Here is a 21,597-nt window from a genome sequence, read left to right as displayed (position 1 = left end):
AAAAACATGAGAAAGCAAGTCACGAACTTGGGTAAGATACTTACCACCCATCCATGAAAATATGTAAAATATAAAATGTATAAATATATAAATAACTCCTACAAATTTGTAAGAAAACAAAGCAACCAATAGAAAAATAGGCCAAAGAAAGCAAATAGGCATTGTATAGCAAAGGAAATTTGAGGGTTCAATAAACATGTGAAACCAGGCCCACTTTTCTAGCAATCAAGGAGACAAAACTAAAACCATAATGAAATACCATTTTATTTCCAATCCATTGGCAAAAAACGTATTGCTAACATTAAGTGTTGACAAGGATGTGGAATGAGCAGAATGTCTATGCAGTGCTGCTGGGAGTGTAAATTGGTTCAACTTCTTACAAAAAACAATCTGCTAGAATTTTGTGAGTTGAATATTTGCATACTGTGTGACCCAGTGCTCAGGTGCCCCAGGAAGAAATGTTCATGAAAGCACTGTGATTGTAAAAAAAAAAAAAATCAGAAAAAAATCCCAAGAGCCATGGTTAGTCATTGTTTCATAGGTAATTAAGCTGTATATTCACATAATGAACAAATATACAGCAGTAAAAATGAATTAAATATTACTATAGGTTTCAACATGGACAAGCCTTAAAAGGTTTGGAGGGTGGGGAAGCAAGTCAGAGAATAGTATTTGTATTTTGTTACCACTTTCATAGGGTTCAGATGCAAGCAAAACTTCCTTAGGGGTTCTTTGATATGTGGTACAATTAGAAAGCAGAACAAAGAAATCCAAGCTAGGAATTACCTGGATTGGCTAATTAGTAGAGCTTAAGATTGGCTAATTTATGGAAAATTGACATATTTTCAAGATTGTCTTTGGTTCTAAGAATAGGGGTGTCTTTGCACTAATTCAGGCATTTAATGTCCCCCACAAAATACAGAGGGGAGAGGGATGGAAGGGAGTGCTGGGATGATGCCTGAGTTTCCAGCAGTTCCTAGCATCCCTGAGCATGCAAGCCTGTCCCCATCTACAGGCGGTCTTTCCCTCCCCTTGAATCTGAACTGGTTTTGTGACTTGCTTTGACCAAGAGAATGCAATGAAGTAACATTCTGGGATTTGTGGTGCCAGGTCTTAAAGGACGGTCAGCCTCTGCTTCCCCTCTTTTGGAGCTCAACTGACAAGCTGTAAGGAGGGCTAGGCTAGACCATTAATGATTAGAGGCCACGTGGAGAGAGGCCCTCGGAGGGTGAGAGGCCATCTTGGTTGCTCGGGCCGCAGCTGAGCGCCCAGATGAACATAAAGCAGCAGGCACGGTTATCCCATGGGGACCCCTCCGTCATCCAGCTGAACTCAGGCAACTCACAGACTCGGGAAAACTAAGAAACCACTGTGTCAGGCCACTAAGTTTTGGGGTGGTTTGTTATGCAACAGGAAGAGGAGAAGAGCATGCAGAGAGACTCTCGGTGGTATTTGGTAGTCTTTTGTTTCATAAGTTGGCTGGTGGGTTTCCAGAGATACATTGATTAATACATGTTATAACTTACACACTGACTTACATGTAGTGTTTTGTATATAATAAATACAAATGAAAAAAAAACACTGTGCCGGGCATAGTGGCTTACACCTATAATCCCAGCACTTTGGGAGGCCAAGGTGAGAGAATTACCTGAGGTTGGGAGTTCGAGACCAGCCTGATCAACATGGAGAAACACCGTCTCTACTAAAAATGCAAAAATTAGCTGGGCATGGTGGCGCATGTCTGCAGTCCCAGTTGCTTGGGAGGCTGAGGTGGGAGAATCACTTGAACCTGGGAGGCAGAGGTTGCAGTGAGCCAAGATTGCACCACTGCACTCCAGCCTGGGTGACAAGAGCGAAACTCCGTCTCCAAAAAAAAAAAAAAGTGCTTCACAAACATCCAACCCTAACTTGACTTGTAAAAACGTATCTCTTGGGCGGGCGCGTGGTGGCTCACGCCTGTAATCCCAGCACTTTGGGAGGCTGAGGCAGCTGGATCACCTGAGGTCAGGAGTTTGAGAATGGCCTGGGCAACATGGCAAAACCCCGTCTCTACCGAAAATACAAAAATTAGCTGGTGTGGTGGCATGCGCCTGTCGTCCCAGCTACTCGGGAGGCTGAGGCACAAGAATCACTTGAACCCAGGAGGTGGAGGATGCAGTGAGCCGAGATGGCACCACTGCACTCCAGCCTGGGTGACAAAGCGAGATTCCATCTCAAAAAAAAAAAAAAAAAAAAAAAAGTATCTCCCTAGTTTTGATTTGCAGAACTGTTTATATTATTTGTTCATTTATCTATTGGGTTGTTCATTTTTCATAACAGTTTATGAGAACTTCGCATATTAAAAAAAATAGCCCTTTTGTGCCCTGTGTTTGGAAAGACATTTCCATGTTCACTGCTTATAAACCTCTTGGCTTTGTGGTATACTCTGCTGTATATCAATTCTAACTTTTCATAGACCAGTTTTTACCTGGTAGATATCATGCTTAGAAAGGCCGTTCCTCCTCCAAGATTATCTTTTAAATAATCTCTTCAAGTACTTTCATAGTTTCATTTCACAATTAAAATCTCTGATCCATCCAGCATTAATCTTGTTCTACGGAAGTAGAATCCAGATTTTTTGTCAAAATGGCTATCCTGCTATTCCATTAAAAATAACCCACGTGGGCCAGGCACAATGGCTCACACCTGTAATCCCAGCACTCTGGGAGGCTGAGGCGGGCGGGTCATCTGAGGTCAGGAGTTTGAGACCAGCCTGGCCAACATGGGGAAACTTCGTCTCTACTAAAAATATAAAAATTAGCCAGGTGTGGTGATGCACGCCTGTAATCCCAGCTGCTTGGGAGGCTGAGGCAGGAGAATTGCTTGAATCTGGGAGGGGAGGTTGCAGTGAGCCCAGATTGCCTTACTGTACTCCAGCCTGGGTGACAGGAGCAAGACTCCATCTCAAAATAACAAAGCAAACCCACATCTTCCACTAACTGGAAATGCTGCCATAATCGTATATTAAATTTTCATGTAATTTAAGTCAATGTCTGGGCCCTCTATTGGGTTGCACTGGGCTCTGCCTTTGCTACACCAAACTCCTTAATTATTGTGGTGTATAATGCTTTATATCTGGAGGGCTGTTCTTTACCCTTTACAGGACCTACCTGACGATTCTCTGTTTACTTTCCTCAAAAGAATTTATTGTGTCAAGTTAACAAATAAATCCAGTTGGCATTTTAATTGTGATTGCATTGCATTTCAATCAGCAAATATAAAAAAAAACCTGATGTCTTTGCATGATTGCCTTGGGATCTGGGAACAAGGTGTGTCTGCACTAATTTGAGTATTTTATGGCCCTCACTGGATACTGAGGCTTAACAGCACCAAGCGGGTGGGTACCCATACTGGTCCCCAGGGCAGGGTACAGTTCCCACCTCTGGGGTCCGCTTAGCCATGGCTCTGGCCAGCTCTGCTGCTGCTTCCAGAATTCTCTGGAGAATGTGACCCTGTGATTATCACACAAAATCTCACTTCAGATCCCCCGATGGTTACAAATTGTCCAGACATGGTGGAGAATAGGACACCGCCCTTGTGCTTAAGGACATGCAATAATGATGTCATCTGCCAGGTAGAACATTACAGGGTGGTTTACAGGCACATAAAGCAGCATGACCTTGGGCGAGTCAGTAAGCTCTCCCAGCCCTGTTCCCCTCCTCACCCAGAAAGTGTGAACTCTACCTGGCTCAGAGAGCGGTCGTGGGGATCCAGGGTGCTACGAAGGGAGATATCCCACACTCCTTGGCTGACTCCAGGATGTCCAGCTCTTTAGGGGCCAGATGTCAAGGTCTGCAGCGTTCTCCCTGCCTGCTGCCCCCGAGGTCCAGCTCCTCGACTCTGCCCGGAGCATCCCTCCTACACCCATCTCCCCTCCAGCCACACTCAAGTCAAGGTCAGAAGTAAAAGATTTTTATTGTTCTACAGACACTTCTGAAAAGAGATCTAATTGAGAAAATATACAAAGCATTTAAGAGTTTCATCCCCAGAGACTGACTGGAGGTATTACAGCCCTCCTCTCCAAGGCTCAGGGCTGAGAACGGTTAGCATATCGAATGATCAGTAAAAACATGCAAAAGTGAGAAGGAAAGGGAAAAGGGTGCATTCCCCTAAGCTGAGGGGGATGGAATTTCAGAACAGAGGAGGCAGGGTGGACAAGTACCAGGTGGCTCTCCCTTTCCCTCGTGTTATCTTTCAAAACAGTTCCAAGCTTGGAGAAAGCAACGAGCTCCACCTACTCAGCAGAACCCACGGCTCGTTGCCCGTGGACATGACTGAGCAGTGACCTTGCCTGCCCCGTTCCTCAGCAGCCCATCCCACTGCCTTGGCTGCGGGGACCCTGCTTGTGCTCCTGGGGCGCAGGACTGGGGGTCCTAGCTCCTTGCTTCTTTGGTTCCACTCAGAGAACAATTGTGCTTGACAGACTCATCCCCACTCCCCAAACTCCAGGCTCCTGCTGGTGGGCTGAAGGCACTGACAGGAGTCCCCGGGACACCCCCAGGCAGTCACCTTCCCTTGTGCTCTGGTGGGTCCATCCCTGGGCACGTGGTCCCATCCTCAGCTCAAGCCCCAGGTCTAGGAATAGGGACAGTGAAGAAAGTGTACCCTCCAAGGAAAAAGCTTTTGGGGACCTTTCTAATTGTGCAGATATTTCTGAAGCCCATGCCGCACCCCCTAGCCCTATCCCCTTGCCCAGGGCCTCACATGCGCAGCTCCCCCAACTGGTCCTTCCCCTTGGGCTGTCAGTGCAACTGTGGGCCCAGGCTTTGGCAGGCCCAGCTTCAAGACAGTGGGACACAGAAACATTTTGTGGCATCCCCTCTCCCTCCGCCACACCCAGGAGGTCAGCAGAGATGGGGGCCCCCCAGAGAGATCACGGCTCTGGTACAGGGAGGCAGGCAGGGTTGCAGAGGAATGGAGAGACATGTCACCTCTATAGAAACGCGTCCAAAGTACAAGCTAAGCAGGGGGAAGGAGGAGGGCCAGAGAATGGCCGGAAATAAGAAAAGAGGAAGACGGCAGGGGGTTCTGGGTGAGGGGGGCCTCACACCACCCCACAGATGAGCGTCTCCACCACGAAGGTGTTCTCGAAGTGGCGGATGGCATTGCAGTTCTTGGCCCCTCGCTTGTTGATCCCTGGGAGGAAACAGAAAACCCCAGTGAGGCCTACATCCTGGCTGAGTCAGAAAGACCACCAGCCTCAGCCTGAGCCACAGGAGGGCCAGGAAGTGACACCCGGCCCAGATTCACCCAGAGAGCACAGTGACAAATGGGGAGAGCTCGAGAGCTGGAGTCAGCCTGCCCACGTCTGCCACCTCCCTGCTGTGTGACCTCCGGGGTGTTAACCTCTCTGTACCTGTTTCCTCATCTTTAAAATGGGCAGCAAAAATAATAATGCGGATGAGAATGACTTACACTCTTAAGAGGTCATAAAGAAGGCCGGGCGCAGTGGCTCACGCCTGTAATCCCAGCACTTTGGGAGGCCGAGGCAGGTGGATCACCTGAGGTCGGGAGTTCGAGACCAGCCTGACCAACATGGAGAAACCCCGTCTCTGCTAAAAATACACAATTAGCTGGGCCTGGTGGCACATGCCTATAATCCCAGCTACTAGGGAGGCTGAGGCAGGAGAATTGCTTGAACCTGGGAGGCGGAGGTTGCGGTGAGCCGAGATCGTGCCATTGCACTCCAGCCTGGGCAACAAGAGTGAAATTCCACCTCAAAAAAAAAAAAAAAAAAAAAAAAAAGAGGTCATAAAGGGCACACAGCATTGCCCGGCGCACGGAAGTTCTCTGCTAACGCTAGCTGTTATTGCTGCTGCTATCTCAGCTGTCTGACAGCTGGGCTAGGCACTGTCTGAAGATAACTACGGTCTGGGGCGCGGGACAGGGGCTACAGTGGGTGAAGCCAGCCACTCACGCCTCCGCGTTGCCCGGCGCCGGAGCCGGTAGGTGTCTTTCCCGTTGCACAGGTGGTAGATGAAGGACCCCAGGGCCTCCTTGTCACTGACGTGCTCTGTGACCACCATCTCCTCCTGGATGATGTACGTCTGTGGGAGGTAGGTCCCTCTCTGCAAAACGAGGTGGCCGCCGCAGTGAGTCAGTCCCTCAGGCTTTCCTCCAACCCCTCACCCAAAATGCCAGCCCACCTTCCTCCTCCAGAGGCCCCTGGGCTGGCCCTTCTGATGTCCCCAGGCACTTCCCGCCTTGTGCCTGGTGCCTGCGCCTGTGCTGCCAGGAGCCATGGCGTGTGCACGAGTCTGTACCCAGGGTACAACCTTGAACACTAAGGAAGCCGGTCTCAGGGCGTTGACTCTGGAGATGTGGAAGCAGGGGGATAGCAGAGGCGAGACCAATCTGGGTACAGGGCCCAGGTGACAGCAACGTCTCTTGCTTCCCCAACCCCTGACACAGGAACTTCCTGCACCTCAGACCTAGCCTCCATGAGACAGGGGGCAAGGGAGGGACAGGACGCTGCAGACACCCCCCCAACCCCCTGCGCACCTTCACGTTCATGAGGAGCTCCCAGAAGTTGCGAGGGGGCAGCACGATGGTGGTGTTGAGCTCGATGACGTAGCACTTGTCCAGGGAGATGTCATGGTATGCGGTCAGACCCTGGGAGGAGAAGGGGCCGGGTCAGTCTCTGCAGGAGGTGACAGCTAACCTGGGCAGGGCTGCAAGAGAAGCTTTGGCCAGCAGGGGCAGGAATCCCACCATGCCTTCCTGGGGCCCTGGGCCTTCAGCAGCAGGACACCCCAGACTCCTGAACACCTGGGTGCGCACTCCCTTTTCCTGCTCTTCTCTTAGCCTGTTGTAGAAGATGCCACATGATAGAGGAAAATAGCAGCTATTTGCTAAACGCCTCTGTTGTTACCAAGTTTCTCATGTTTACAGAGCTGAGGTTTGGGAAACATGGTAACATCCCAGCTGTGCATTTATGAAACCTGTGAGGGCCAGCCATTCCTGGGCCAGCCTGGACCTCAGCGCGAGATGCCCCGTCCCAGGCCCCATGGGGGTGACATGAATATGCACGAGACCCACTCTGCAGAAACCCACTGAGCTGTACACGCAGTGCACTCGATGGTGTATGTACCACCCCTCGATACAATACACTGGCCCCGCCATGACAGCCAGCGTGCAGCTGGCAGGAGGCCAAGGAGCAAATCAGCCTCAGCTAGTTCACACTCGGCGAGAACCACTGTTGCCAGCAAGAGAAATGCAGCGTCTTGAAGAGCCTGGTAAGCCTAACCATAGACACCTGCTGTACTCTAGGAGTCTCCTTTCACTCCTGCTCCCCTTGCCCTGGGTCCCCGGGACACCTGCCCACCCCCCAGGCCCTGGCCAGCCTCACCCGCTGGAAGTCATGGATGATGTCTGCAGGATCACCGCCACCAAACTGGGGCACAGGCACATTGATGCGCTCGTAGTTCTCGTCGAGGTAGATTTTCACGTCCTCTTCCAGCTCCATCTGAGTCCGGACCTGGGAGGACAGGGAGTCCTCATACAGCACACCACAGCGGAAGAAGTTATCTCGGGCCAGCTGAGCAAGGTGGAGACGGAGACAGACAGACAGTCAGAGAGGCTGGTCATACAGTGCACTCCGCAAGGTCCCCTCTGCCTACCTGTCCACTGCATGCCCCAAAAGCCTGGGGAAGCAAGAAGAGCAGGGACTGTGAGACCCATTTTGCAGATGGAGACACTGAGACGGTGGGGCATCAGGTCAGGGTCTGGGACTGCCAGTGAGGAGATGAGCTGAGTCTTGGGCAAGGCGCTTCCCAGCTTCACAAATGGGAGGGAGGATGAGCTGGGTCTGCCAGGTCCTAGGTAGCAGACCTCTGTGGGCCTCAGTTTCCCCATCTGTAAAGCATGATGATCCCTAAGGCCCTTCTGGCCTCCAATTCCCTGAGTCTGTGACTGGGAAATGGAGTGGACCAGCAGGAGTAGGACCTGGCCACCTCTGTGCCCTCCACAGAGGTGCAGACACCAGAGAAAGAGCCTGGGGTTGGCAGGGGGTCCACAGGGACGAACCTAAGAGTTGGGCACCTAGGCCTGTGCACGCCTGCCTTTCCCGTCACCTGCTGTCCTGGCCTGCAGACCTGGAGGGGCCTAACATGGCAGGTGGGGAGGTGGAGCTGGAGGCAACACTGTTAGGGTCTCGTGCCCCCACCACGGTTATCTCCACGTCCAGCCTCGGACAAGTGCCATCACCCTTCCTGGACATCCCTGACCCCTGTCTTGGAGAAACCTTGACAGACACTGTGTCTGGCGGGCCAGTCCAGTCACTCCATCAGTAACGGAGGCCAGGCAGCCTGGCGCGATCCCATCAACTGAATGGCCGGGCGGGCCAGTCTGCCCACTCTTACTTCTGGAGGGGGCTCCTGGAGGAGCCTGTAGATGCATGCTTGGGACTGCCTGGCCTGGGATGGGCAGGATTGCACTGTCTCTGTTTGATTCAGTGCAAGTTCTCCAGGGAGGATGAGTCATGGCAGCATGGGGGCTCCTGCAAGCTGTGCAGGGATGAGAGCCCAGGGAAGATGAGGCTCTGGGGCTGTGTCCCACTGTGGCTGGACACCCCGAATACTGTCCCAGGGCACAGACCCAGGGGCTGATGGGAGGTGTCCACACACCGAATTGGGGTGTGGGGAGAAGGGTGTGAGTTGAGGGTGGGACAGAGGAGACCAGGAAATGCTGGACCAGGTCCTAGGGTAGGGCCACAACAGGAAGAGGCCTGGGGGAGGGTCCTGCACAGGACCCTGGAACAAGGGGGACGCAGGTCATGGAGGGGGTGGGGCGGGGCAGGGGGATGCTGCACAAAAAGGGCAGTTGACAGGTGTGTGTGAGCTGAGCTTTCAAGGGGAAAGCCCCAGGAATGCAAACTCTTAAGCAATTTCCATCGTGGAAAAACTGGGGGACAACAAAGGTAAATGCTTAGGAGTGGGAGGTCACTTGGGTCATAAAAGACTGGCAAGTCCCAACCTTTGTGCCACCCTCAGGTTCCCCGTGAGTTGTACGTAGGTTTATCCTTTCAATTTACCTACCTTCATTTCCAACCACACAGCGACTCCCTCCCCCCCAGGTCCTGGTTGGCCTAGCTTTGTGCTCAGGTCCCCTGGGGAGGGGGGTGACAGGTGCCAGTAAGGACGCCCTCCCGCTTCTGGAAGGCGGTGGTGGAGACCGCCTGTACCCACCCCTCTCCCCCTCTTGTTTGGTAACCCAGATGTCCATGCACAGGCAGAATCAGGTCAGCCTTAAAGCGTGACCCGCAGGTGCAGAGTCTGATCTCTGGAGGGGGACTGCAGTTCGTTTCCGCTGGACCTGAGTTTCTGGTGAGAATTCCCCAGGGTGGCCCTGTGGGGCGGGCCCAGTGCTGTCACCTGCATTCATGCTTGGCTCTCCAGGACAAGGGGCTAAAGGTGGGACTGGCCTGCATCCAAGGACGCCCCAAGGAGGAGGGGGTACCCCAGTCTTGTGGGCTGGCTGGGCACTCACTCCCACCTGAGGGCATGTCCGGGGCTTCCTGCTGCCCCCTTGCAGGCACTTCCCTTCCCTGCACGCCTCTCTAGATGTGACCCTTTCTCGAGGCCCCCTCCCGGCCCGGCCCCTCACCTGCGCAAGGAAGAAGTATCTGTAGATGTAGACGGAGGCGAACACCAGGCCCATGAGCAGCACGACCATGCCCATTGACAGGTAGCACACACCGCCCACCGAACCCCCCCTCTTGGATCGATGTTGTGGGGGCTGCTCCTCCTGTGGACAGCAAAGCTGGGTCAGTGGGGGCCAGGGCCCCTCCCCTGGAAATACCCCCTTCCCTGAGTCAGGCTTCACCCTCTGGCTGGGCCCGGAGGGAGTCCTGGGGGAAAGGGATGACACCTGGAAGGGAAGGGAAGGCCCACCAGGGTCACCTGGACTCGTCCTGGCTAAAGTGAAACTGAGACAAACCTTGAAAGAGAAACCAAGACACACTCAAAAGAGAAACCGAGACACACCTGGAAGTCACTGAAAGGGATGCACCGGGTTCAGCAGGTACGTTTTGAGTTATCTGAGCTCTTAGGCCTCTTGCTTATACCAGCCGTGACCATGCTATATTATTTCAAACGGAAGATGGGGGATGCACCGACCTGGCCTCGGTGACTTCAGGGACTTAGAAATGTCTATAGGAATCGAGACACACCAGGCAGGCTGGGAGCCGCTGCTCTGGGTAATGGGGAGCCTGGGGAAGGCTTTTGAGCTGGGGAGTGACAAGATTCACTCTAAAACCAAGGGGCAGAGGGTAGACTAAAATGAGGGCAACGGGAGGTGGGCAGGCTGCATAAAGGCTGCTTAACTCCACCAAGGAGGCCGTGACTGATGGGGGCAGGGGCTCCAGGAGCCCCATGGGGTCTAGGCATGGGTGCTTGTTCCCAGCCAGAGAGCTCTAGGCCTGCGATCCACACTAGCCCCCCACAGGCACCGACCAGCACAGTCAAGCAGGCTGTTACAAGTGGTGTAACAGCTACAGGATGAAGCCCGGAAGCTTCCATACACCAGGGAGCTCCTGCCAGAAGAGAAATGTCCGGAAGGCCGGGCTAGAAGGCTTCTGGAAAAATGTGCTCTGGGAGCCAGGACTGGGCTCAAGATCATAGCTGCAGGGCTGCCAAGAAGCCAACCTAACCCATCTCCAGGCCACACGTTGTGGGGTGGTGGATGTAGGTATGTGAGTATAAAATTCAATAAAACTGCTTTACCCAGAGCACTGACCAAGGGCCAGCCAGGTGAGCTTGGTCAATTTGCTGTTTGTTCTCCTCTCCACCTCCCATGCCTTCCCCTGGCCCCTTGCTCACCCTTGGAGATATTGCAAAAGCCCCAGGGCCAGTCTCTGCCTCCAATGTTCACCATTTAATCCCTCCTCCATGGTGTCCAGATACGGCCAAGAGCGAGGTTAGAGGTCAGTTCCTGCAGACTGCCGCAGTATAGGGGAGGGGAGGGGATCTAGCCCCAGAGCCTGAAGCTTCCCATTCTGGCTCTGCCACTACCTGCCTGCTTAGCACTTTCTGGGCCTCAGCTTCCCCATCTGCAAAATGAGCAGGTCAGACCAAGTGACCTCTCAGGCCCTTTCCAGCCAGACGTTCTGGGATGGGAACAGATTTCCTTTCTCCCTTCCCCCTGGAGGGGGTGTGGTTCAGGCCTAAGTGACTCAGGACAGGCCCTATCTCTTAGCACAGCACACGGGTCCTGCCCTGGGGGCTCCTGCTGTGCTCCTCAGGTTTCACCTCCCACCCTTTTAGAGCACAGGGGAGTGTGGGGCCTGGGCCCTGGGGAGCTGAGGGTCTGACCTGCCCTGCTTTGGAAAAGAACAGAAAACGTCTGGAGGACCCTCCCTTCACTGGGGACATGCATGAGCAGGTCAGCCGGCCCCCAGCATCCTCACCATGGGGTGCCCCTGCCTGTCCTGCACCCTGACCCTCAAGTCTGCCCGCAAGGGAGCCTGCCTGGAGGGTGTGGGAGGTCAAACCACTGCCCTCACTGCCTGGCCCATGAGGAGGCCTGGGGCCTGTCCCCACCTTGCCCCGCTTTAGCGGCCCCGTGATCATATGGACCACCCACCCACTGTCATGTCCTCAGCAGCCAGGGTCACTAACTAAGGTCACCAGCAAGTGGCGGGCATGGCCACAGTACACAGGGCCCTCAGGGACAGCTGCTGGCCAGAGGGGGTGGGGACTAAAGGGCTCCGATTTTCCAATGGACTCCTGGGAGCTGCAAGAGACGGGGGTGCCACATTCTGCTGGCATCTCCCAGGGATCAAGCCACCCAGGAGCTCTTGCAAACCAGGCGCCCGGGATGCCCTCCTGCCCTTCTGGCGCTCCTGAGCAGGTCTTAAGGAAAGGTGGCTGACCTTGACACAGGCCAGGCTGCCTACAGCAGCTGCGAATCCTGCCCTTAGGACACAACATACACCAGGCGCAGATTGTATTTAGGGGTCAAGTGGGGCTACAGGCCCAGGGGGGCGCTGCAACCTCCCCCTCCTCGGGTCTCCCATGCAAAATGTGAGCAGACTCTGCGTGACAGGGGTTTTGCTGGGATTAAACCAGACAAAGAACCTAAAAGCCCTTTGTAAAGGATAAAGTACTAGATAAAAATAGCAGATCTTTATCAGCCGAGCCTTTCCTTTTTAGGGCTGCCTCCGTGGACAGCTGTTGAGGTTGCACTGTGGCCAGACTTTTGCTTCTGCATTCTGGAAAACCAAAGAAGCTAGCTTGTGAGATTGCTAACAACCGGAAAGGCAGAAAAGGAAAAAAAAAAAAAAAAAAAAGTCAAAGTGCTACATGTGAGAGCCCGAGGGCCTGTTCCACAAGTCAAATTCACCGACAAGGTGAGGCCTGCTAGCTTCATAGCAAAGGGCAGCCTCGCCTTTCCGCCTTTCGCCTGCCTGTCCACCTTTCCGCCTTTCCGCTGGGCTGCAGAACTGGCTCCCATGTCTCCCTGTGCTGGGGGAGGGGCCGGGCTCAGAGGCCCCAGAGAGGGAGGTTGGAGAAGGCAGAGCAGGGAGGAGGTGAGGCTTCCATGGCCCCAGCTGAAGAGCAGCAGTGGCAGGTGTGGCTGAGAAGGGCAGGGGCTCCTGCCAAGACCCCTCACTGTGAAGGCTGGGGATCCCCCACCTTACCTAGACTGGCGGTGGGTACTCCTCTTTCACGGCCCTGCTGATACCTCCCAGCACACAGCAGGGCTCAGCCACCCTGCCACCCTCCCAGCTCCCCTCCAACCTGCAGAGCCAAGCCCCCAGAGGCACCATCGTGAGCAGAAGTGCAGAAGGGAGCATTCCAGGCTACCAGGAAGCAGACGGGAAAGCACAGATGTCCCTGCTTGGAGGCAAAGGCATTTCCTCCATAAAGCCCCACACAGAGGGAGAACCCCTAAATCCCGCCCCAGTGCTGCCTCTGCCTACTGTGCCCAATCAACACCGAGGCTCAAACTCCAAAGCCCTGGAACCCTCACTGTCCCTTTGGCCCTCAAAGCAGCCTGTGATCTCAGGGTATTTACACCTGTCTGGGGACAGTGGGGCATCAGGGAGCCTGGGCTCAACCCAGAGCCCTGGCCCCTCGGGATCCCTGATGCCCAGGTCACTAGAAAGATGGCCGAATGGCCCGCCTTCCTGAGACCCCAGGTGCTCCACCTATCATGCTGTCGACTCAGAAACATGTTGCTCCCCACAGGAAGCAGTTACAGCGAGGCATCTGGGGACGGGGGCTCCCATTTAGAAAGTAGAAAAATATTGCGTATTGTTTCCAAGGCAACAGAGCTCTCGGAGTGAAGGGCGCATGAGCCAGAAGTCCAGGGACCTGAGAGAGGCCTGGGCCTCTCCCTGATAGTTTGAACTGAGACCACGGGGGCACTCATTAAATGATTTACCAAAACCAGGGCCAAAATGGTCAGGGGGAAATCAGTCAACTGTAGCATTCACTCGGTAGACCCCCAAGGCTGGAGGGGAGCGCTTCCCGGCCTGGCCCCTAGTAACAATGTCCAAATTAACTGCAACTATGATTGCAGATTGCAGCCTGCCTGGAGGGGTTCGGCAGCCAGAAACGCTCCTGAGGCCCAGGCTGAGAACAGGGAAGATGGGGGTTAGGGGGGCGGTCTCATCGCACCACATCTCTCCTGGTCCTCAGCAGCTTTCTCTCGCAGGCTCCAGACCACAGAGGCCAGGGCACCCATCAAGCGTGTGTGTTTTGTATGGTTCAGGACAGAGCCTAGCTGGGGGAGAGGAGAGTGGCCAAACATTGTCCACCTGAGCACACAGAGCCCAGTGGTCCAGAGGCACAGATGCCATCTGCCAACAGGGTCGGGGGTCCCCAGTCACTCTCCTGTCCTCCATTCAAGACCGCAGGCCCCATGGGCAGCATCTGCGCAGATGCGCTCTCAGCTTGGCTGGGCCAGGTGAAGTCCCTCTTCTCTTCCATCCCTGATAGTCAAGGCACCTCCAGAGAACAAAAGCGCACTGCCGGAAGAGCCCTCCTGGGGAGGGGAACCTGGGAGAGAGTGGGGTAGGGGATAGAGGGGCTGGCCAGGTTATGCCTCTGTGTTTTCACCATAAACATTTTTTCTCCACACTAAGAGAAAGTCATCCTCACTGGCAATCTGCTGACGGTCTTGAAACATGCAAGGACTGCTGAGAGAAGCGGGCAGAAATGAGGGAATGGAGAGAGAAGCAGCAGGAAAGCAGAAAAGCCACCGTGGGGCCTGCCGGGGTGCCAAATCCCAGGAATGGACGACAGCCCTGAAAGTCCCCACGCTGCCACAGGGAAGGACCTGACGGAGCAGGGCCACCGCTTCACAAGGTCCTTTCGGGCCAGGCCCTCTTGGCCAGTGGGCATCAGGACACTGGAATAGGGCTCCAAGCTGGCCAGATTTGCCCTCCTGGCTGGCACGGGACCCTCCCCCAACCACTCCAGGAGACCCAGCTCCTTCTGCCAAGGGCTTGAGGCCAGGACACACAAGGAAAGTGAAATCTGATCCCCAGGTATGCAGGCTGGGGAGGGGGTGACACAGGACCATTAATCAAAGGCAAATGCCAAGGAGAAAATTACAGAGGAAAGAAGATGATTGTATTTAACTTGTTTTTCTCCCCTTGCAGCCCCCAGCTCCTGAGCCTCTACATGCCCATATTTGTGCATGCATGTGTGTGTGTGTGTGTGTGTGTGTGAATGCAGGCACAGGCAGGGTGTGGGGAGAAGGGGTGGGCTAAGAGGGGCACGGCCAGCTAGTGGGCCCCCAAAGGGGAAGAGAGATCCAGTTGGTGCTGTGAGGGGGTGCTTTGCTGCCCCACGGGGTGCTTCCGGTCCAGCCCACTTCCCAAGCTGGCAGTATTCCAGCGGCCCATCAGCGCAGGCTCCTCATTATCTCAGAGTCAAAACACCACGTGGGGAGGCTGGGCAGCTGGAAGCCCAGCTGGCCCCCACCCCCATCCCTCCCTGGCCCACCGAGGCACTTCCTTCCAGCCTCAGGTCCACAGACAAAATCCTCCTTGTGTTGCAGTTTTTGCTCAGAAGCAAGGGCAGTGCCCACCGAGAGGGTGCTCCTGCCGCCTCACCCTGCCCCCACCCCGCCCTCACTCCGGGCCTGGACACAGGTCAAGAACTGCCCCAACACACAATCACTGAGTGCTCCTCCCAGGGATCACTTTTTAAATCTTGTTTTGGGCAGGGCGCGGGGGCTGATGCCTGTAATTCCAACACTTTGGGGAGGCTGAGGTGGGAAGATCACCTGAGGTCAGGAGTTTGAGACCAGTCTGGCCAACATGGTGAAACCCCGTCTCTACTAAAATACAAAAATTAGTCGGGCATGGTGGCAGGTGCCTGTAATCCCAGCTACTTGGGAGGCTGAGGCAGGAGAATCACTTAACCTGGAAGTGAAGGTTGCAATGAGCTAAGATCATGCCACTGAACCCCAGCCTGGGTGACAGAGTGAGACTCTGTCTCAAAATAATAATAATAATAATAAATAATAACAAAAAAATAGACAAAATAAAATAAATCTTGTTTTGGAGTCCAGTTCAGACACCAAGGAGGGTTCTGGGGTCACTGCCAGCCAGAAGAAATGTTTTAATAATCTCCCGGGCATCCCCAACAGCATGGGACAAAATCTACAGGCCCTGCCCTGAGAAAGCAGCCTCCTGGCTGCCATCGCTTTCAGCTCGCTGAGCCACAGCTGAGAAATGGGCCTCCTGCCTGCTCATTGCTGGGGGCAGGAGAGGAGGCCTGGCTCCTTGCCAGAAACTGGGTGAGGAGGAAATGTGCCCACTGGCCAAGTGGGGCAACAGGAGGCCCGCAGAAGTGAACTGTTTCCAAGGCTCCAAATCTAGCAGGTGATGGGCAGAGCCAACGTGCAACACCTCAAGTCCCTTTGCACCCTGCCAGGGCCTCGGGAAGCTGTGAAAGTTTACTAACATGCAGTTCTGTCCTAAAGGTGCTAGGATTCAAATTCTTTCCCCAGATCGCATACTCCAAGCTCCCCCTTGCCAATTAGAGAGGGAGGGGACCCTGTCCGACTAACAAAGTTTTGGGGAGGAGGTACTCAGCAGGCTCAAGGCCATTACAAAGAGCACGCAGGAAGATGTTGATATTTCCATTTCATGCTGGGTGAGGGGGAAGAAACGACGCTCAATTTCAGAGCCTGATGAGAAGCCAGAAGCTAGGATGTCAGTTATGCCCGGAGACGCAGGTCTCTGTCAGACCGCCCAACCCCATGCCATCAGCAGGCTGCGGCTGGAGAATGTGCCGCTCCTGCAAAATCTGGGGGACCTTCTGATGGAGTTGGAATGACACCCTCCCACTGTCTGACCTGGTCCTCCCTCCTCAAATATCTCCAGGAAGAGATGGCTAGGAAAAGAGATGGGCAAGCGTGCTGCCTCCTGCCCCCATCACTGTCCCTTCCCAGGCTGAGTGGAGGGCAGCTTCCTTTCCAAAGAAAACAAAGCTTGAAGAACCCCTTGCAAACTTTTAAAGCTGCAGAACCATCTTCTTCAAATATGGAGCCTCCCCTCCACCTAAGCTTCAGATGAAGGGGGGAGCTGCTCTGATGGGGTGCACAGCAACTCCCAACCTGGCCTAGGTGGTTGTTGAATCTTGTGGCTCTGAGCCACTGGTTGCTGCAGCCACCACCATAAAAGGGCAGGGGTTTCTCAGTCTTCTGGCATTCCTCACTCAGGGTCTCTGCCCAGGCTGACACCCAACTCTGATGGCCCTCTCCAGTGCCCCCTCCTCCAGGGTCCAGGTCATCCTCTGCAGGCCCCTTAATGCCCCAGGCAAGACTGAATCTGAGCCACAAAACCTGGGGAGGGGGCTAGGCGTTCAGGGAGACTCTTCGGAAGCCTGCAGCAGGAAGGGGGAAGCAGTGGACAAAGACTTTCTCAGTCCTGCCTCAGTGTGGGGTGGGGAGGCGGGCAGGACATGGGCTTGGTGCGCCACAAGACCGCTGGGGGCGGCGCCCACGTAGATACCTTTGCCGGGCACAATAAAACCTGGCTGGGCCAGCTCTCCCTCCCTCCCTGTCCCTGCCCGCCACGCGTTCTGCCCCCTGGGGGCCCTTCCCGGACACAAGGCACGCAGCTCAGACAGTTTTCCACAGCGGAAATGCCTTCTCTCCCCCAGGCCAGAGGGAAGGCGGAGGAAGCTGGGGTGGGGGTGGGGTGGGGATGGGGGGCGGCGGGGGCGCACACAGAGCCCGGGGTCCCAGGATTCGAGGGCACTGGGGCAGTTGGGAACCCTCCCCGTGGGGTCGGGGGACAGCCCAGCGAGAGGCTGGGAATGGAGAAACGAGAGAGGAGCAGGGAGGCCCAGACGGCAGGGCGTGGGGTGGGAAGGGGGCGCCCGGCCTCAGACCCCCGACGTCCAGAAGCTCGGCCCCGTCGGTTCTGGCTGATTTCCATTCCATCACTTTCTGGTTTGTCAATTCCGGTGCAGGCCAAGCAGCACATCCTCTGTCCCCCGCAGCCCCCAATTTGGGAGGAAATCAACGGCCCCACCCTCTTTGTTGGTACCAGACCCCCCTACCCCCAATTCCCCAGCCAATCAGGTCCCACCTCCCTACTTTGGAAAAACTACGTCTAACCCTCCTCCCATCCCCCACCTGGGGACTCGACTCGCGGCTTTCCCAGTTGATTGGAACCAGACGCGTACCCCCCACCAACATTCCTTGAACTTCGTCGGACCAGCCCCCTCCCTCTATCAGGCGGCGAGGGGCCCCCACTTTTGGAAGAGACCTCGAGCGCTTCTCCACCTGAGGACCAGAACCAGACTCCTCCTACTCTTGGGACTTCGGCTTTTGGCTGCCGCCTTAGTACGGGACTCAAGCCCCCTCCTCACTCTAGGATAAGCAATCATTCGAGACTACCCAACCCTGCTCCACCCCGGGCACTGGGGCCCTGATGCGCCTCGGGCAGTCCCCAGAGCCGACGGGGCGCGCCTGGGTCCCCCGCCCCCCCGCCCCCCCGCCTGAGCCCCAGACCCTCTCACCCTAGCCGGCGTCAGCAGGATCTCGGTGGCCGAGGCCGGCGCCGGGGCCGACGCCGACGCCTTGTCAGCCTTGTCGCCCTTGACGCCAGCCACGGCGGGCTGGAAGCTAATCTTCACCATGGCTGCGCCGGCCCGCGCGTCCGCCCTGCAGCCTCTGCCGGTGCAGCCTCGGTCTGTGCCTCCGCCGCTCCGAGCTCTGCAGGCACCGGAAGTTTGGATCCCGCTCGCGTCCCTCTCTCTAACCCCACCCCCAGCCCTCCCCGCCCCGTCCCGGCGGGAGGGCCCCGGCGCCCGCCGCGCCTGCGCCCCCTTCCCACCCGCGGGGCCCGCAGTGACCCCTGCCGGGCGCGCGGCTCCGCACCTGGGACGGGTCGGAGTTCCCTCTGCCGCTCGCTCGCACAGTCACTCACTCACTCACTCGCTCACTCATTCATTCAGGCGTCACGCTCGAATCCGTTCTCTGTAGCATAATCCCTTCGCGTTCCCTCTCCAGGGCCAGCATCGCCCGCAACTCAAGTCTTTGTTAACCCAGTGTTTGCCAGGCAAATGCAGCTTCCAGACAACTCCCGCGTCTCTCCTGCCCCACTTCAGATCTTCCCCTTTAGAAACGCTGGAGCCTCCGCTGTACCTACCCGCACGCCCCCCTCCTCCGACCTGTCCTTGGCTCAGGGAGGAGACTTTGAGGCAGGCGCCTGCTGCCTCCGTCTTGCCTTCTGAAGCCATCCACGCCTCCTTCATTCTCCATCTTGCTTCTGCCTTCATTCTTTATTCCTGCAAAACCTTCCTGGGGCGCCCTGGGGTGCACGCTGGAGCCGCCAGGAGTGGAGAAGGGAAGGCCGCTCCTGCTCCCTGACTCCTTTGTGTTGCTGCGACCTCAGTTATTGGGTGACCTCCTGAACTGCCCTTGTCTCATTCATCCAGGAGGACCCTGGCGAGAGTGGTGGGAAGACCCCCAGGGCGGGTATCAGAGGCTCGGATTCCACTCAAGACTCTGCTTCTGCAAAGTATCACGGGTACTGGGGAGGCAGGGGCTTCTGTTGCTGGGATGGCTGCTCTTGGCACTAACGCCCTGAATCTTTCCTCTTTGTTCCTGGTACAGACTGGGCCAGGGACAGCGCCCAGCAACACACACAAGTTATGCTGAATTGTCCGCTTTGGTTCTGCTGTTGGGCTGCCAGTGGAGGGCAGGGGAGTCCGCCAGCTTCTTGAGGACAGTCCAGGGTCCTCCACTGATCTCTCTTCTTACCTTTCAGGTCTTTTGCAGCTGCCTTGGGCCCTTAGCGCCCATGTCCCAGACCCGGACATCTTGGCTCAGATCTTGGATGAACCTAGCAGCCTTGAGGACAGACAGGTGGAGAAAGAAGAAAGTCTAACTGATGCTAAGGCCACCAGCCTGGGGAACTAGGGGAGGGAATGGGGAGGTGGAAGAAGACAGATGGTTTGGAGGAGACAGGAGGAATCTGGTTTGGCCCAGAGCCAGAGAGGAAGGTGGTATGGGCTACTGCTCATCACCTGCTCCAGATCCGATGTGAACCCTGGTGTTTGGAGAAGGCAAGCTCCACGCCTTGCTTAGGCCACATCCCCAACAAGCATTCCTTCACTCAGTGCTTTCCAAGCACTTCTGTGTGCCATGCATTGTGTTAAGCTCTGTGGCAGAAAACAGAGATGCCCCAGACACAACCCAGCCACCAAAGATGTGGTCACGTGAAATCTTGTATGTGTGGCATTCTTTCACGTGCATTCTATTGTTTAATTTTCGTCACAGCCTCTGTGACCTACACATTAGCCTCATGTTAATAGTGATAGAAAGTAGCATGACTAAACCCAGAGTCGCCAAGCTGGTTTGGCACAAATCTCTGGTCAGCAAGACAGGGCCACCTGGGTGAAGCATCTGCATGCCTGAGACTGGCAGACGAGTACTCCCCTTCCCCTGGAAGGCCTTCCTGGATTGGCTGGGATAAGTCTCTTTCCTTTGCACCTTCAGCACTCTTCAGGCCTCTCCTTACCCTTGACCATGGGCTCAGTGCTGGCCAAGTGCCAGGCGTACAACCTAGTGCGGTGATTCCTAAATTTTTTGGTTTCAGGACCCCAAGAGCTTTTGTTTAGGTGGCTTATATCTATCAACATTTACCATATTAGAAACTAAAACTCGGGAAGTTTTAAGACACAAGAATACATATATTCCATTGGGCATCAAAGCTATGTCATTACACATGTAGTCTCTGGAAATGTCCACTGCATGCATGAGAGAATGAAGGTGAAAAGGGCAAATAACATCTTACATTGTTGCAAAAAACAGTTTTGACCTTGGAGACCCCCCTGAACGGGTCTTGGGGACCACCATGCTCTGCAGATCACCTGCTCAGAGCCACTGCTCTGGTAGATGCTCAAGAATCCATATTCCATGGATTCTAAGAAACACGTTTCTTCACATTTTAACATCTTGGGAATCAAGATATCTTTTACAATTATAATTGGCAGTGATTAAGTAACGTCTCTCACAAGTGATAGCATCTTAGATTTGATGGAGTACAGTATAGCCAGTCAATAATCCAAGGGGCGCCAGGAGGCAGTGGGAGGTCCATGTCGCATACTGAGTTTTGTGGACTCAGGGAAGGACAGCAGAGTGAGTGGGGTCGTGGTGCAGCCCAGGCTCCATGCAAGACAGGAGATTTGGGTGGGAACTGGAAAGACACAGGGTGTGGACAAGTGACAGGGAAATGAGAGTCTGCCCTGGGAGTGAGGAGAGTGACTCTGGGCTAGGAGCCCTCGGCTCAGTCTGACAGTCATTCTTGCCAGCACCTGAATCCTCTTTGTTCTGTTCTTGCATCTTACCCAAGTGGCAAAGCTTCTCCTGCTCCCCTCTCTGGTTCCAGGTTCTGCTCAGGGACTGCTAAGTTCTGTTGGTGAAAGTGGTGCCATCATGCCCCTTGGGACCACCGTGCTGCCTCCTCTTGGGGCAGCCATGTAAAGCGGTCCCCTTGGAGCTTCGGGGTGGGACACCTCTGACTTCTCTAGTCGGACTTCTCTAGTCAGCCACCTCCTGCCCTTTCCAGACTGCCGCGCTCCTCTCAGCAGCTGAGCTTGACTTTCTTCACTGAGAATCTGGAAGCCGTGGCTTTAGATGGCTTATGTCTATCAACATAAGAACGTCCTCCTGCCTGCCAGCACATCTGCCCCCATCCGCAGCTGCCCTTCTGCCCACGTGCTCCTCCTGCCACTCTCCGTGGAAGAGGCGTCTGTCTTTTCTCTCCAGCCACTCTCTAGGTGAGGATTCCACCCCTCCCCTCATATCAGACACCTGAGACGTCAATCAGTCCCCGCCTCCTAACTTTCCAGCTCTTCCTGTCAGCTCTGAAACATGCTTATATTAGCCTTAAAACAAAAACAAACCGCTTCTTTGACCCCACATCCTCCTCCACTGGATACCCTGTTTATCTTATTTTCTTCTTAGCCAAACTTCTTGAAAATTTGGTCTCCAGTTCCTTATCACTCCCCACACTCATCCTAGCTCAATCTGGCTTCTATTCCTCCACCTCCACCTGGCTGAAATCTCCAACCTGCTTTTCAGTCC

The 21,597-nt window shown here is 54.9% G+C and overlaps 1 protein-coding gene across 2 annotated transcripts; it reads right to left on the bottom strand.

The window, feature by feature from the left end:
• Positions 1-3,935: 3,935 nt before the first annotated feature.
• Positions 3,936-18,485, bottom strand: ITM2C (integral membrane protein 2C). 2 transcript variants are annotated; one of them, XM_065526218.2, is made up of 6 exons: positions 18,385-18,485; positions 9,643-9,783; positions 7,388-7,576; positions 6,541-6,651; positions 5,957-6,107; positions 3,936-5,175 (listed from the first exon to the last, which is right to left on the bottom strand). In XM_065526218.2, exons 2-6 carry the CDS (start codon positions 9,715-9,717, stop codon positions 5,084-5,086), a joined length of 618 nt encoding a protein of 205 aa, XP_065382290.1. In that variant the 5' UTR covers positions 9,718-9,783; positions 18,385-18,485; the 3' UTR covers positions 3,936-5,083. The 2 variants fall into 2 exon arrangements, with proteins under 2 accessions (XP_065382290.1, XP_045223791.1); XM_045367856.2 differs by lacking the exon at positions 18,385-18,485 and adding an exon at positions 18,024-18,227.
• Positions 18,486-21,597: the final 3,112 nt, after the last annotated feature.

This window comes from Macaca fascicularis, chromosome 12 (assembly GCF_037993035.2).
Source record: "Macaca fascicularis isolate 582-1 chromosome 12, T2T-MFA8v1.1".
Lineage (NCBI taxonomy): Eukaryota > Metazoa > Chordata > Mammalia > Primates > Cercopithecidae > Macaca > Macaca fascicularis.
This window is presented reverse-complemented; position numbering and strand designations above follow the sequence as displayed.